The sequence below is a fragment of the Harpegnathos saltator genome, unplaced genomic scaffold (assembly GCF_003227715.2).
Source record: "Harpegnathos saltator strain DR-91 unplaced genomic scaffold, Hsal_v8.6 scaffold491, whole genome shotgun sequence".
Classification (NCBI taxonomy): Eukaryota; Metazoa; Arthropoda; class Insecta; order Hymenoptera; family Formicidae; genus Harpegnathos; species Harpegnathos saltator.
The window spans coordinates 981592-999217 of NW_020230306.1; the positions used below are offsets into that span (position 1 = coordinate 981592).

General features: G+C 50.2%; 1 protein-coding gene across 1 annotated transcript in view; it reads right to left on the bottom strand.

Moving 5' to 3' along the window:
- Nucleotides 1–6555: 6555 nt before the first annotated feature.
- Nucleotides 6556–17626, bottom strand: part of LOC105184636 (Daughters against dpp) — a gene marked incomplete at its 5' end in the record, with an annotated part of 30379 nt that continues 19308 nt past the window's right edge. The window contains 2 exons of the mRNA XM_025302438.1: nucleotides 6556–8898; nucleotides 9310–9510. Coding sequence (XP_025158223.1) covers nucleotides 8549–8898; nucleotides 9310–9510 — 551 coding nt within the window. The remainder of the gene's footprint in view (nucleotides 8899–9309; nucleotides 9511–17626) is intronic.

Sequence of the window (17626 nt, forward strand, 5' to 3'; positions counted from 1 at the left end):
TTTCAGTTGGCGGACTATTGTCCCTCCTGATACCGAGCAAGAAAAGGAAGTGAGGGCCGACATGCCGAGACAGAGACTTCAAGAGACTCGAAGTGTCAGCCGAAACACTTCGTATCATTCTTTCACATGCGATTTTTGCGACAATATTTCTCGATCTGTAAATAATAGCTGTAAACATCGACCAACCGGTTTTTTATTTCACGAAGCTCCGACGATGCAGTCGAGCGACTCGTCGTATCGACGTTTAAATCACTGATAGGAATTTGGCCAGTCAAAGTTCGCTCCACAAATCCATCAGGTTTCGCTTTGCGAGCGAAACGTGCGTATTCGTCGATACGATGTCCGCAACCGGCGAATCGATCATTAAGAGCGACCTTCGTCGGCGACACGGCGATTTCACTGAACGAGTGATACGCTTCGCACCGTCTTCTTTTTTAGGCCGAGCATACGAACGACAGCTCGCTTTTATCGATCGAATCGCACTCGCCCTTGTAAATACGACTCACTCGAGTGGATATTTATTAATTTGTAACGCGTTACCGCGCACGGAGGACCGTTTGGTCGCACGCGACGACGAAAGACGGGAGACACGCGACCCGTCTCCGGTCTCTTCGCCGTCCTCACGCAGGTGTTACAAATAAAACGTATGACAATACGGAGTAGACGCGTTGATTGTTACGCTCTCTCGCAGTAAAACGCAGAAGGAAGGGATGCATGCGATAACGATCCGGGAAAACGCTGCCGCGAAACGGCGGCCGATGCGTAGTGAGCCGCGTCGCCGTTAATCATCTCGGCGAGCGGAAAACATTCGCGCTGCCGTCTCCTAAGCGAGACGCACTAACCGTCGTGCGTCCTGATGAGAGCACGCTCTCCGCAGGAGTCTTCAGGATTTAATCGCCCGACGTTTACCGCGTATCTCTACCGCGTAAAGCGTGCGTTGAAACGGCATGTGTTCTCCGTCCTTCTCTCTCTCTCTCTCTCTCTCTCTCTCTCTCTCTCTCTCTCTCTCTCTCGCGCTTTCATCTCTCGCCGGTATCCTCGCCCTCCTCGCAAAAATCACACACGCCACATCCAGAAAGCGAGAATCAAGTATTATCGCGTCGTCGGCGGATCTTGTCAGATAACTTGTTAAAAAAGCACGCTCGCCTTGATTGTTTCTCTCAGAAATATATACTCGACTGAGATAAATGCTCTTTGTTCTGCAGTTCTGTGTCGCATTCATCGAGCTGTTTACCGAGACACGTCTGGAGTAATTATGTATACGGGGTGAAGTATGGTATTCTTTCTCTTACGAGGATGCGTATTAAAGGAGAAAGCAGAGTGCGAAGCGAGGCACGAGGGTCGATCATTGACAACGCCACGGGGTACAAATTTGCAATTTCATATATTTGTTTTTTTCTTCTCGTAAAAATGAGTGGAGAGGATTTCATTGATCTTCGATACACGGTCGTCACTTAAAGCGCCTGTTACTTCGTTCGGAATTGAATACAATGATATTGAAAATAATATGAGTTCTCGGGAGGTACCTAATAATATCGTTATTTCTCGTTACGCTATCGCACTTATATCTCGATATCTGCTTTTTATTATCATTATTATTATTATTATTAATATTAATATTATTATTATTATTAGTTACTATCATTCGTTATTATTATTATTATTATTATCATCATCATCATCATCGCCGACGACGACGTAAAATATGTAATATATATAATATATATATATATATATATATATATATTTATATACATAGTTATATGTATAATATATATGCGTATGCGCGCACGCGCACGTATACACCTTATTTTATATACAATATACATATAGCCGTAGTCGTTTTTCGTTTCTCCTCGGTTCTTCGTCTAGTGTCGTTGCTTTCCCTTCGCACCTCGACACTCTCTCTCCACGCGTCTCATATATACATACATACACACATATATATATATATTTATAAGACGCGTGCACACATGTATCGTACATGCATGAATGTGCTTAGTCCGCGTATTTTATTGCGCGTGATTCGAAAATGAGGGAAATCGCGGCGGCCGATCGTAGGCTGCTCGATCCATGTGAGCATCGGTGAGCATGTGAAAAAGCTGAGACTACGTCTCCGAGCCGCTCTCGTTGTCGCTCCGCGCGCGAGTCGGAAATCATGCAGACGACCGTCCCCCAGCGACAATACGCATCGTCGTTTCACCACGTCGACGAATTTCGAAACCGCCGTTACAGTAGAAAACAAAAAAAAAAAAAAGGAAAGGAGGAAGAAGAAAAGCGCGAAACGCCTCATCGTCCGACGCTCCTATTTAAATTCATGTTCAGCATTCAAATCTGCATTTTTCGGCGATATTGTTATCATCACTCCGTGCACCAGCGGACACTATCGCGAAGTATCGGCCGCGAGACGAGCGGCGCAAAGCGTGCCATCAGTGATTATCGCGGAGCGTCTTCGTAATCCGGTGCAAGTGACTAGAAAAGGATACAAGACTGCAAGGACGTTGCTTCTCGGACGGCTTCTCGAAATTCGTCCACGAGATCGCGACAATGACTTCCGGCGGCACGATCGCGACGTTGGACGATGTGCTAGAGGAAATCGTCGTCGTCGTCATCATCGACAAGTCCTCTCCGACCGCCAAGAACAACGTTTTTTCTTCTGCTTCTTTTCTTTATCAATCCCGCGCGATCACGACTTGGGAGTGCGCGCGTTTGCGATCGGCATAAGAGAAACCGCCCGCATATAGTCATCTGAACCGTGTTAGAGCGCATCTCTCTCTCTCTCTCTCTCTCTCTCTCTCTCTCTCTCTCTCTCTCTCTCTCTCTCTCTCTCTCTCTCTCTCTTCCTTCCTTCTCTATTATCTCAGACTATTTGAACATCCAAAAAGCGAAATATCTGTGGTGTGTAAGGCACTAGTTGTTTATTCATTACATCCTAAACGAGCGTAAAGTGTGCCCGCGACGGAAGGACGCAGGACACGGCAGGAATCGCGGGAATTTACGACTATGTATATATCGTCTAAATACGTCTCGAAAGTGTTATTTTTTTCTTCCCTTATTCTTTTCTTTTTTACTTTTTTCTTTGTTCTTTATCAAAGTTCAGTCTATCCGGTGTGTAGATCAGCGATTTTCCAAATCGCACGACAAAAGTGAAAAAGAAGAGAAAGAAAAAGAGAGGATATCAAACACACGAGTCCGATGTCGGGAAAGAGGAAAGACACGTACGAGCGGAGGGGTTTCGAGGTTTTCTTCTTTCTTCTCTCCCCCTCCTCTCTCTCTCTCTCTCTCTCTCTCTCTCTCTCTCTCTCGTTTCAAGGGCGAGCAATAATGCGTACTCGTTGGGGATGCCGATGTGAAGCGCTTAGAGGTTACTTATCAACAACAATAGTTTACCGACATGCGTGATAACACCGCTAGTCGTATCTCGCTCTCTAAAAACACTAGTCTAATGTAACAGTGAACGGCTATAAAGGCACTATGTTTCACAGACGCGTAGGGTCCTTATAGGGAAATTAGCTGCCTTCATTCGTTCCTTTGCGCGTTTCTTGCCCGTCAATTTGGCAGAGAAAAAGAAAAGGAAAAGAAAACGCACGCTCCTGAATGTTTCCAAACTGACGAAAACTTCTCTCTCTCTCTCTCTCTCTCTCTTTCATCCATCGCGTGTTTCTGTTTTTCTTTTCTCTCTCTCTCTCTCTCCCCCTTCCCTCTCGAGTTGAACCAGATTCGACCCGAGCGCTACAGAGAATTCAAGCGAAACAATTTGTCATTTGTGCGATGACTCTACATCTATACAAGATGTCCGTCGGACACGGCTTTCGATTATTTATATGAATTGAGATTCGACTCGAAGGCACCTAATCTCGCTAACGAGGAACTTTCGTATTGCATGTCTATGGTTTAAAGATTAAACCTAGCCCACAAACACGTGGAGTGGTCGGTCGATCCTCAAAGAGTGACGTTAGAAAACGGCTCTAATTGTCGTTCGGTCGTTAACGTTAGCGTTATTACGGCCGATTATTACTTACTGGGTAATGGCACGTCGCGTCGCGTCGCGTCGCCCGAGAGAAACGGCAACTCGTCGAACGAGTTGCCGGCTTGCTTTATTGGCGAAAGTAATCGTCACGCGCTCGCGGGACAGATCCCCGAAACGGCCGGGAGGACGTGAGGAAATGAAATTATACTTCGTGTCGGGAAAGAGGCTCACAGTCTTGCTTGGCTTGCGCGTCGTACAGACAGTCGTCGTCACATATATTTTGCCGGCGTGATAAATGTGTTCTTTATTGTGAGATAACCGAGGGGCGCGCGGAACGTTAATTCGAAGCGCGCAACTTCGGATCTGGATTTTTTGCGTTGAGATGTTTATCGCGGGCAAGTGTGACCCGAGAGTTGAAAAATGAACGGCGAAATAGAAAAGATTATCAGCTCGTCCCGCGACTCCGTTGGTTAACGCGAGCGCGATCGACGCGTAAAACTCGAGAATGAATGAAAAGACGGAATGAAAGGCGGATCGCTGAGACGAGAAAGAAAAGAGGACGAGTCGGAAGAAGAGGGCGCTCTCTCTCTCGTCTTCGTTTCCGTCGAAATTCAGCAAAAAGAAAAAGACCGTTCGTATTTTATCCTTTCTCGTTCGGAGGAATCTTTCGTCGAGCTTGCTCGTCAAAATTAACTCGTGGGACTTTGAACATTTACGACGGAATTGCGCGACGCTTCGGAACTTCGACGTCTTCTGTTCCGTGCATTTGACGCGTCACGTATGTCATTACAAGTAATATTTTACATTCTCGATCAGCTCGAGAGAAACGAAAAGCGGAGCAATATGTAGACTGCCGGCCCTTAATTGGGGCGGATGGATCTCTTTTTCTCTTTATCTCTCTCTCTTTCTCTCCCCCTCGACCTCCACAACAACGTGTACGGGGGCACGGTGAAAAAGGGACTACGAGCAAAAGCAAAAACGGAGTCGTTCAGAGTGAAGAATCTGTCGGCGGAATTCCTCACTGTCGTTATCATTATTTTCGCCGATGATCTAATCCGACTCTCGTTTTCTCTCTCTCTCTCTCTCTCGCTCTCTCTCTCTCTTCCGCACGCTCTTTCATACTTTCTCTCTCGCTCTTGCTTTCTTTCACTCACAGTAGATACAACTAGCTACCTATGAACATTTTGTATACGTCTCATTTTGTATACATATTAATATATGACATTCTCAAAGCGGCGTATACGCATCACAATATATATTGTTCGCGACCTTCTCGTAAAATCGTAGCGCAATCATCCGTTCCATCGTTATTACAAAGTAACCGCCACTTTTACCACGATAAAAGCGGTTGTACGGGAGTAAACTAATGGTTGAAAAACCTACGGGTCAATCAGTCGATTGTATATACTGCAGGGTATCCCACGGGAAGTTGCTGAAACTAAACGATTTTCTGGTTCTCTATGACTTTAGAACGGGCCTCTTAACGACCGACTCCTGAGGGTCCGCAGTTTTATCCGCAGTTGTGGTAGAAGCAGGTCTATGCGCGTCAAAATGAGTAACCTGACGGCGAAAAGAAAAGGTCTATCTTATCGAGCGTTTCTTTTCTAAAGGAAAAATGCTTATAGAGGATTCCGTACTAAATACGAAATACATAAAATTACGAGCGAAAATCAACTGAAAGGCCAGGATTCATTAGTTATTTAAATTCAGGCGTTACGTCACTCCATTTCTTGACGATAAATTTGCATTAAAATAATTTTTTATGTTGTATTGATCAGAATTATCGATAATTTTATGCATGTATCTATAATGTGTTTTCGCTCGCTAATTTTATGCACTACTATATATTTGTCCTCTCAGAAAAGAAGCACTCGATGAGATATTTTCTTCCGTCGACAGATTACTCATTTTGACGCGCACAGACTTGCTTCTATCATAACCAGAATAAAACTGCGGACCCTCAGGCGGCGACCATTAACTTTAAGAGCCGCTTTAAAGTCATGGAAGGCAGAACCAATTGTTTAGTATCAGCAACTACCCGTGGGACACCCTGTATGTATATGTATGCGTGAATGAATACGTATGACTGGTACATATTACATCGTATGTACTTAAAATGTTCTGAACACTGTGTACGCTCCTTCCGTATCTTTCAAGTCAAATCTATACCTACAGAGTATGTAAAAAAAGAAAAAAAAAAAGGATGAGGAGGAGACGACATTCGCACGTGTACGTGTGTGTGATTCGTGTACAATCGTACACGCGGCAAATTTCCGCGCGTCCAAAAAATCCAAAAGCGTAAATACATGTGGAACATACACATAGCGCGACATTCCAAGGAGAAGAAAAGCAAGAGAAACAAGAACAATTTTTTTTTCTTCACTTTTCACCACACTTTCCGACTAATGAGCGATCTCTCTGCGAGATAAAGGGACACGTTTCGCCTTTGGCATTTCCAGCGCACGGAATTTTTACACCGTCGAATATCATGCGCTTTCCTTTCTCCGAATTCTACGTACACGCGCGAACATATCTCATGTTGTTTCTTTCTTCTTTCTTCTTTCTTCTCTCTCTCTCTCTCTCTCTCTCTCTCTCTCTCTCTCTCTCTCTCTCTCTCTCTGTCGTCTTGCTTGCTTCGCAACGCGTTTTCCGTAAAAAAAAAGGAAGAAAAAAAGACCTGCGTCAGACTCTTATCACAGTATCGTATATTACTGTAGTACAAAGCTCCGGAGGCATTTTTTCGTGCGAAACGAGCTTGGCACGTGGCGCACGTTTACCCGAGTACGTTGCACCACGGAGGGAAGCTGGGAAGGCACAGTGTATGTACATATATCCTACGTATGTACAGCACCGAACGACGAGCGGAGATAACAACCCCAGGACTCGTGGCACATTTCGCTTCTGCGGCGCTGATCAAAATCGTGAGACTACTACGATTCAGTACTGTCGCGTCTCGTGACGTAAGACCGAGATAGAACTTATGCTACTGGAGCGGCTCCTAATGCAAAAATTTTTTTTCTATATAGCTGATCTTACGCGGGCGTAGTAAATCAAAATGCGTCTTCCATCGCTCATCATCGTATTCCTTAAAAGAAAAGAAAAAAAAAAAGAATATTCCTCTTGCTCCGTCGATACTTTCTTTTTCTTTTTTTTTTTTGCACTTTTACATCGATATAATGATGACCGAATTTTCCAGTCTGTAAAAGTCCGTCGCACAAGAAAGACTTCGCGGCACTGGATTATAGAAAGCCGAGAATTCACGACCACCCTTGCGAGTTTTACTTCTTCAATTAATGTGAACTCTGTAAAAATAATCGCTCTTTCTCTCTCTCTCTCTCTCTCTCTCTCTTTCTCACCAGTAATACAAGTTCTACGGAAATGAGTACGCGAAAAAAACTCGGGATAATTTTAGGGCGAGCCTCGTCCAAAATTACCTCGAAAACAGATGTCTCGTAAAAGAGTTCATGATAATGTTCACGTTACGCAATTATAATCGTCAATTACCTGTGAGCAATCCTCCGAATTTCCGACTACTAAATGCCGATGTGACTCGTCCACTGTTCCTCTGAACCTTCCCGTATGACTGACGGAACGATAGGAGGCTGCGCCTCGCTCGTTCGTTCTCTTCGATCATCCGAAAATTCTTCCCGAGGAACGATCGGTGAGATGCACAATCCGCTTATCTTTCTCTCTTTGCTTCGTCGACGTTACTCTTTGTTTCATGCTTCGATAAGACTAAGAATTTTCCCTGCCATGCTGTGTGGATTCAGGCTCCACCGCGCGAATTCGCGAGCTGGCGCAAGACTAAACGCAAATGACTAGACCTACCGGAAGCCCGACACTCTCTCCGCTTCCTCGCTGTCGGAAATTCTTTGTACGAATCCCGAGAGTAGCATCGACAACACGACATCTTGGCGATCGACGACCGATCGCGCATAGCGAACAAAAGGAAAAAAAATGAAAAAAAAAAATAAAAAGAAAAAACGAATTAAAAAATAAAAAGAAGAGAACAGCGTCAATGCGTGCGCGTATTAGCGCGCGTTGTTAGCTTCCTGAAAATCCCAGAAGGTACCACTCGTCAATGTGAGCCCCTCTCCGTTCGTATGCGCTCGATGAACACGCTCGCGAACGATCTCCGTTTCTATCTTTTTATCTTTCTTTCTCTCTCCTCTCTCTCGCTCTCTGTCTATGTCCCTATCTACCTCTCGTTTCCGACGAAACGGAACGCGACGTTGTTCCTAGACGTATAAGACGGCGTGTACTTTGGTAAGACTGCTGGGTTCGGGGGGAAAGGGGAGGCACCGATCTTACTCTTCGAGATCCGTGCCCCCAGCACGCGTTTAAACACCGCTCTTGCTAGGACGGAGCTAAAGGCCACGGTCGCCGCCGCATCATTATATCACCGTTCAAGTCCTCCTCAAGAACGACCACGACAACGTCGCCGCCGCCGACGACGACGACGACGACAACGATGACGATGACGATGACGACGATGACAATGATGATGATGACGAGGAGGAGGAAGAGACGCGACTGGACGAGACTCGATATCCTTGCGGCCGGTCGCAATGGGGACGATCACCTGCACGGCGCCAGGTGCACCTCGAGCCAGCACGGGCAGGAGGTGACCTCCTGCCGCGAGTACTTGGGTCCCCAGCCCTTGGCGAAGCTGATGCGGACGGAGTTAATGTCGACGGGGCCGGAGGCGAAGCCGCCCGCCCCCGCGCCGCCGCCACCACCGCCGCTGCCGTATGGAAGCTGCAGGATCTTGGCGCGGTCGAAGATGTTGAGGCAGAAACCTGGCGGCACTCGGTAGACCAGCAGCGTCCTGGACTCCGGGTCGTCCAGGGTGGGCGAGTTGACGAAGATCGGGCTCTCCGACCTGTTGTACGCCCATACACCGTCCGCCTCCTGGCTGAGCGTTAGCCCTGCGACGAAAGCGACGTAAGGGTGATTACTCAATATCCGGAGAGGCTGCGAAGGTGAGTGTACGCGCGCGCTCGTCTGACGCAACATTCCTTCGCGAACCGCGTATAATATCGCGTCGCTCTTGTTACGCTCTCTTCAGGATTGGGGAGCAACGTTGGCCGTTGCAAGTTCGTTTCCTTCGGTGACGGAGGAAATTAGGTTCAAATTTATAAATAAAAAGATATATATATATATATATAAAATATGGAACAACGTGAAAGATGTAAGATTAAAAATTAAATATAATAAAGCAAAGTCTGAAAATTCAGCGGACCGAGAAATTCCCCGATAAATAACGACTCAACGCAACGAGCGAATCGAAGCGGAGCGGCCCGCCGCTCGGGCCGGCTTCTCCAGCGACGAGATCTTACCGAGACCGATTTTGCTACGCGTACGTTGGACCGCGGGCGGTGCAATGTGGTTCTCGGCTAGTGTCGCCAGGCAGAGGCCGTCGCCGTCGTGGAGAGAGTCGAAGACGTTCACCGTCGAAGGCTCCACGGGATACAGACGACCCACTCGGCCGCCCAGCTCCCAGTACGCCAAGGTGCACCATTCTCTCTGCCCCGTCTCACCTGCAGGAAACACACAAGGGAAACATTCATTAGAGCGTGTAAACGGCGTGTAAGTCACAGCGTTTTCGGTGTGTCGCGCGCCGCGCCGCGCCGCGTCGAAGAGACAAGTCCGTTGGTGCGACTGAATTTTCTGTCGCCTGGAGACCAGACGAAAATTCGGTCGGTCAGGACGGAAGGATTTCAGCAGGAGCTTTTCACTGAGCTTGAACCGAACTAACGCTCCGTCGGAATTTTGTTCGAACCAAGCCGGCCAAAAATGCGACCTGATTCAGCCGCGACTGCTCAGAGTTACCTCAAGTGAATGTTAATTTTAACAGCAGAATTTTAACAGCCGACTGTTCGGCCGAACTTTTTCAGCAACAGAGCCACCGTTTCTCGTCACCACGACTTTCCTCTTGCCGCGCGGTTATTCACCAATGACGAATTGCGCTGGTGAGAGTCGCGCGAAATGTTACGATCACGTTACGACGTTCGCCTCCCTCTCTCTCTCTCTCTCTCTCTCTCTCTCTCTGTGTCATCGGCGCTCCCAGCGAACCGCGGATTCTCGCGGGTCATCGTGAGCATCCTGATCGCTCGCGCGATCTCTTTGTTACCGCGAGCGCGAACACTCGCGACTGAACTAAGGTCCGGCGACACTAAGATTCGATTGGTAGAAAGAACCGGAAACAATCGGGATGACTGAACGACGGAAACCTCTCGCAGAAGTCTCTCTCGGTTCTCACGCCCGAATGTCCGCCTGGTCGGCTCGGAGAAGGGAAAGCACGCAAACTGAGCTGTTCTTCACGCGTACAAGTGTCTCCGAGTCCTTGTGCCAAATTGAGAAATCACGTGGTGCGAAGTATCGCGTCAGAATGTGGTAGGAAGAAAAAGATTCCCTCCCAAAATATAGATACGCGAAATACATGTCGGATGGAGAGATAAAGACGAGATTACGGAAGCAAAAAATACGCCCGAGCTCTGTTGAACGTTCCTGTTATCTTCATTTCGGAGCGCGTAACTCAAACGATAACCGAAGTAGTGAGTAAACTGGAGTGAAGTAGTGTGCGAGAACAGCAGGGAAACGCTCGCTGAGACGCGTCAGCGGGAAACTGCAATCTGCGTCTCCACGGTTCCTCATGCACGTTACGTGAAAAATTGCTCGGAAAAGGGAATATATAATCATTGTCTTGCAGAGATCCTCGGTCCCATGTCAGGTCTTTTCGACGGAAAACGACGGAGATCTTTTGTTAACGATAGGTCTTTCCCGGTAAAGACGTCCATGCGCGAGGGGCGGCGCACACAAAGGACTGCTGTCCCAGCGCGAAGTCCTACGCTTTTCGCCGTCCGGCCGTCACGCTGGCGCCAGGGATTTCAAACAGGACGAGTTGACCGTGCAAATGGAGGAGGAGGGAGGAGGGGAGGAGGGAGCGGGGGATGTGTGGGAACGAGATAAGTCGCGAAAGGTGCACACGAGCGCGCGAGGCAGCGTTCCATCTGAAGAACGCCGAGACGCAAAATGAATGCGAATTAATATTAATGTTAACTTATCACGATCGCGCCGCAGCGCTTAGCGCGATAAACGTAGCGCCAGGCGCTTTGCATATATATTTATTGCCGTTTTGCAAATCGTCGTGCGATCTAAGCCAACCAAGACATGGATATTATTCAAAGATCGCTTACGTAAATGTCCGAATCAATTAAGCGCCCCGTTCATAAACCCCGCTCCCCGCGCGCGCGCGGTTCTGCTCTCTCATATCGCATCCGATCTCTCCAGTCGCAAAAACGACAAATGCTCTCCCGAGAGTAAACTGCTTCGCGCGTCACCTGCTCTCGTGCGCGCTCGTCGAAGAAGACGCGCGCGCCTCCACGTCGCCGCTCTCTCTCTCTCTCTCTCTCTCTCTCTCCCTCTCTTTCTCTCTTTTGCCGATGAACGGTAAAACTCGAGCGATAAGCGGTCGCCGGGCTTATCAGACGGCGAGAGAGCTCGTTCGACCGGACCGGAAATTTCATCGTAGGCGGCTTCGAAAAGCACGACGCGAAAGCACGTTCTTATCGCGTCGGCCGTCGCCGCCGTCGCCGTCGCCGTCGCCATCGCAATAACGTCGTTCGGTTTTCGAGGCTCTCGGACATTCGCGGGGCTTGGCTTTCGTTTGGCTTGCCTTTCTGTGTGGCTCGATACGCATGTGGACGAGCTGGCGCGTGTGTGGTAGAACGACGCGACGTGAGAAAGAGAGAAAGAGAGAGAGAGAGAGAGAAAGAGCGAGACGGGACGCAGTCGACGGCGGAGGGGAGGGGAAACTGGGGGGCCCCTTGCTTCCACCACACAGATAAAAATAGATATTACGAGTTTACCGCGGCGCCAAGATTGCGGGGTATCGCGACGATTACGTCATCGGTAGTAGCGCGAGTGGTTGGAGCAAGGACGCCTGTCGCGTCGCTCGCCGCCGCCGCCGCCGCCGCCACCGTCGTCGTCGTCGTCGTCGTCGTCGTCGTCGCCGTCGCCGTCGTCGTCGTCATCGTCGTCAACACCGTAGTCGTCGTCGAAATTTTCATGTTTATCTGCGATCGTCTGCAATCTCTCTTAGCGGCTCCCGACGACTGCCTCTTGCACGTCGCGGCGCGGCTGCGTTTTATTCCCATTGAATTATGGAATCCCGGATCAGAGGAGCGCGAAAACGACGCCGGCAGAGCAGAGCGAGCAGCGGACAGCGAAGCAGACAGACACCAGCAGTGCGCCAGTAGCGTTGTCATTATATTATCGTTACCGTGGAGATTCCGCGAGATAAGTTTCAGGTATCTCGAGGTAGAGATAAACCGTTAGTTCGCGACTCGACGGCGACACGAATTTAGCGCGACCGTAGCACAGCTAGAAACAGGGAAGCGCTCTCTTTCTTCCTCGTTTCTTCGTGAAAATTCTTATTCACCTGCCAAGACGCCCAAGAGCCACCTCTTCCTCGAACAGAGCAACGCGTCGCGTGCTTCATCCGCCGCGCGCCAGAGACGAGTCAACCGTGTTGAGAGAAGCGAATGTGCGAGAAGGACCGAGGAGAGAGCAAGAGAGAGAGAGAGAGAGAGAGAGAGAGAGAGAGAGAGAGAGAAAGCGCGATCGGTCTCTCTCTCTCTCTCTCTCTCTCTCTCTCTCTCTCTCTCTCTCTCTCGCGAGGTGCATCCTGCGCGACGTCCGCGGTCCGCACGCGCGATACAATAAACGCAGTCACTAAATGTGGGCCACGCACGCAGCGACGAGCGAGCGACGCGTGTTCGGAAAATTGGAAGCAGACTGAAAGCCCTGTAATAAAGCAATTCTGTCGGTTCTCTGAAGATCATGATAAAGAAGCAATTACGGAATTGACTGCAGCTTGCCGCTTTAAGTGTCCTCGTTTCTCCTCGACTCTCCTCGCCGAAAGAGAGAGAGAGAGAGAGAGAGAGAGAGAGAGAGAGAGAGAGAGAGAGGGAGGGAGGGAGAGACGTATTATTTCACGTCTGCTTCTTAGAGACGTCCGCGACGGCCTTTTATTTTCATAACCGCTCTCGTTACCGAGGATTTCAGCTCGGATAAGAAAAACTTCAATGAATCGGTGCCGGCGACCGCGCGCGCCGAGAATTGTCGGTTATCGCGCGTCTCCTCCGCGCCGCGGAGCAATTTTGCCGGCGGTGATTTCAAGTCGCGAAATTCTACGAACGTGGACCTTTGCATGCTGCGCAATATGTATGTGATCTCTCTCTCTCTCTCTCTCTCTCTCTCTCTCTCTCTCTCTCTCTCTCTCTCTCTCTCTCTCTCTCTCTCTCTCTCTCTCTCTCTGTCGTCCTAAGAAATGTACATTAATATACATCTGAGGTTAGAGCATGCGTGGTTTTCAGTATAAGAGTGAAAACAACCGTCGATTGCCGCGCTAATGAGCCTGATTCCGACAATGAGGAGGAATCCGCGATGAAGATGAAATTACTTCCATTCCATTTCCACGGACATCCAGATCTGACCAACTGTCCGGCTAACGCTGTAAACGTCTGTAAAATTGTTAAGTATGCCTCATTCATCGATATATTCTTGGGGAGGGAGAGAAAGAAAAAGTTACAGGCTACGCTTCGAGTTCTTTTCAAATCTGCCGGCCGTGCTATTTCTCCTTCGATGGAACCACGTGGAGAACAGTATTTCTGCGCACAAGAGTGCGACATTGAAAAAGTCAGGAGGTAAAAACGAGAGACTTTTGTTTCTCGCGAGCCGCTATCGTCGTCGATCGGAAGAGATTCGCGCGCAGTTGTCTCTCTAATGGCTAACGCGGAGTCGCGGATATTTATCGTTTGCAGCGTACGCAGATCTCGAGTGTCGACCTTCCCAAGCCGCATACCAATCGCCGCGCAGCGATACGGCAAGGTGTTTGCACGGGAGCGTATGTAAACACGGATGAGAGAAAAATAACGCGTCCCGAGACACGCGACAGTGCCGGTTGAAGTGTCTGGAGTCTCGTTTGGAATGCGATACCGCGTCGTGTTGTTGCCGCCGCCGCCGCCGCCGCCGCCGCCGCCGCGAACGATGGCGCTGACGAGACGCGTATCCTATGAGATACATAACGCCATGGAATATTATCCGCAAAGTGAGGATAAAAAAGCGCCGAAACGCGCGATCGGCGAGAGTGACCGCAGACGCGCTTAAGAAGACGCCGTTTGGCGTCTTCTGCTTTGGAAAAACAAAATCGACCGATCGATGATCGCTCGACCACGAGGGCCGACCAAGTCGCGAAGTCGCGTGGGCTTTATTCTGCCGGCAGCTGTCGCGTTGTTGAAGACGCACTTGCCGATAATGAGAGACCAATTTGCTGCAAAAAGACGAACCTTCACGTCACGATGGACTATGCGAGAGAAGGTGGTTTTACACGCGACTCATTTCAAAGAATGTGCACATGAATCATAATTATGTATGTGAGTCCAATCGTATCTAAAGATTATGAACTTGAATATTTCAGATGTCTAAACGAGACCTTCCAAATTCACCCCCCCTCCCCCCGGTGGCGAACTCGCCGCGGCAAACGCCGCCGTCAGAGTCGCGAATGCTCACGCAGCTGGCAGCTTCGAGCGTCGATCCGGGCCGCGAGTTTTCCACCGTCGGATGATCCATCGCGATGTCATTGTACACTGTAAACACGACCACGCGCGCGGTCCGATCTTTATTAGACGTAGAAACGAACCGGCAGAGCATCGGCCACGGCTGAAAGGAATTTTCCGGTGTTTCGAGGGCGCGCGGGGACAAATGTTCGGCGCTAGAAAGAGGACGAGTGTTGTTCGCCGAGGCGGCTGTTCGTAAATCACTCGGTCGAGGCGACTCGCGGGGGCTGAATAACGGTGGATAATAAATTTGAGGGAGCGAGCGAGCGAGCGAGCGAGCGAGCGAGCGAACAAGCCAGAGAGGGAGAGGGAGAGGGAGAGAGAAGAGGAGCAGACGAACGGGAAAAGAAAGGAGCGGGAGAAAGAGACGCCCGGCCCAAAAGCGAATTCCACAGAAATTGGATGCAATTACTTATCGACGCGCGAGCCGCCGCCGCCGCCGCCGCCGCCGTCGACGATCCGCAAGAATAACGCCGCCCCGGCTTTTCGACTTCGCTCGTACGCGTGTCGTGCGTTCGTGACGCCCGAGCGACGGAGTTGTTTTGATCGGCACGATATTTCACGTTCGTAAATTAATCCGACGCGACCCGCGTCGCGAATTTCGCCACGGCGGTGTGCGCGAATTCGATTCTCTCGCGGAGGAGAGGCAGGGCAAGTTAGAGAAAGAGAGAAGGCCGTCCAAAGGCCGCCGTCTCTCCTCGATGGAAACGTTGTTGACTCGAATATGAGCTGCAGCGGAGCCGGCACGTGGCGCAACGCGCGCACGGTGCGCACTTTGTAAAATTAGAATACCAACACGGAGAAAAATTGCGAACGAATCGCGTGCCTCGCGGAGACGTTGAGAAAGCGAGAGGGTAATGATGAAATATATTCTATCAGTTGAAATCCAGCCGTGTCACACTCGAACGCGAAGTCGTCTGGCGACGAAGGGACGGCGATAAAGCGATAAACCTCTAAGTTCCCTGAGACTGACTGGGTTGTCCACTAGATTGAAAATGAGACTCGACACTCGAGTCGAAGAGAAGACAAGGCGATGAAATGTAATTATTTCGAGCGAGATTTCCTCCATCCGAGATTGCGCGATAAGCGGGGAGCGGGCCCCGCTCCGCTCGATTGTTCTTCTTGATAATAGAAAGCCTTTCATATCGACCCTCCGTCCCCCGCGCGCGCTTACGCTCCCCGGTGGCGATGTGACAAAGGCCAATTGTGAACGGTGCTTAAAGCGGGTCGGCCGCCGGCGCAGCGGTGCGAAGCACCGAGTGCCAATGTGTTTTCCCAGTTGGGTCAAACACCCTGAGCTTAGATAAGGTTCCCAACCTTGGCATGGCCGAGCCAAGTAACCGCGTAACGTGGAGGTGCACCTCTCTGCGCGACACACGCACGCACACGGTGCGTTCCGCGCGTGTACCGCCGCCGCGCCGCCGGCTGTCTGTATTAACGATCTCGCACGCGAAAAGATCAAAAGGCTGTGCACGCGCGCCGCCTTCCGCGCGACGGCCGCGTGTCGTATCTCGCCATTTTTTCATTCATCGCTTATTGAAATATACGAGTAATAAATTGCGCGCGATCTGTCGCGTGAGAGGACGCGCTTGTGCACGTCAGCCCGCAGAAGCGACGCTCTCCGAGCGGAGGAATCACGGCGCGTAGAAGCACGTGTTGCGTCTCGAAATAATAATATGTGCTTTCGGAGAATAGTTAATCGAGCATTCCTCATACAATTCCAACAGCGACAATATTTCTATCGTCCCTCTCCCAGGGGGGCCGAACTTTCCACTGGATGAAATTTCGAGACTCGTCCATTCGGAAGAGCGTCACCACGTCGCTCATAGATCTGCGCCGACTCGTCCCCCCAGATTCCCAAGGCGATTCCTACGAAGCACACGTCGCCGCGTATATCCTTCTGTTCCAAAAAGGAGGAAAGAATTCCGCGATCCGTGCGCGCTCGAGAGGGCATACACACTCACACTCACGCACGTACGCACTCGCGAGATCACGCGCGGAGCGAGCGCGCCGGGGTCGACGGCTATACGGTAAAGGTAGTAAAGGCAGTGGCCGTGTCGCGTATATATATCGGCGTCGAAGACGTGACCCTTGTCCTTCAAACGGCCTTTCTACGACCGCGCGCGGCTCCGTATAGGTGCGCCGTGCGCGTTGCATACCTAAACGAACGACACGCGCGTAGCTCGCAACAAGAAAGCCGGCCACCGACGACGACGACTCCATTGCGATCGCGTCTCGCGCGCGCGCGCGCGCGTGTGTGTGTGTGCGTTCCATGCCGAGAAGCTGTAGTATAACCAGTACACCACGCACCACACCACGTGACACGTGCGTACGCGGTACGCGGTGCCGCTTTGTGCGTGCGTGCGTGCGTGCGTGCGTGTGTGCAGGCACGCACACGTGCACGCATGTATGCGCGCACACGACCGGGCGTTCTCACTTCACGCATAACCCACAATTCGCCGCTAGCAGAGACGTACTTGCCAAATTCCTCACCTCCCGCGGCCCGCGCGATTATCAAGTTCGTTAAACCTTTCGCGACTAATGGGACGCATTCTGCTACGACGAAAACGCCGGCCTCTCTCTCTCTCTCTCTCTCTCTCTCTCTCTCTCTCTCTCTCTCTCTCTCTCTCTCTCTCTCTCGTCCTCTCGTGTTCTCGTCTCTGGCACACGCTAATGTCGCCTCGCAAGAATTTCTAGCGGCGATGATGTAATTTTAATAAATGTTATCGCCAGGCGACAAGTAAAAACTGTATGACCGATGTCGCGCTGTCCTAAATGAAATGCAGACCGAACGTCGCGCAGACGCGTTTTTATGCGCGTCTCGGCCTCCCTTTTTCTACCTTTTTATCTCGCTCTCTCTCTCTCTCTCTCTCTCTCTCTCTCGCTCTCTCTCTCTCTGTCTCCGTCCCGACAGTCATCGATATTATTTATGGAGCGTCGTCCGCGACGTTGAATTAATCCCCGTCAAGAGCGCGCGCGCGATGCGCTCTCTCCTCCTCGCGTAATGGAAGCGAGGTTCGCTATTTTCTCGTGC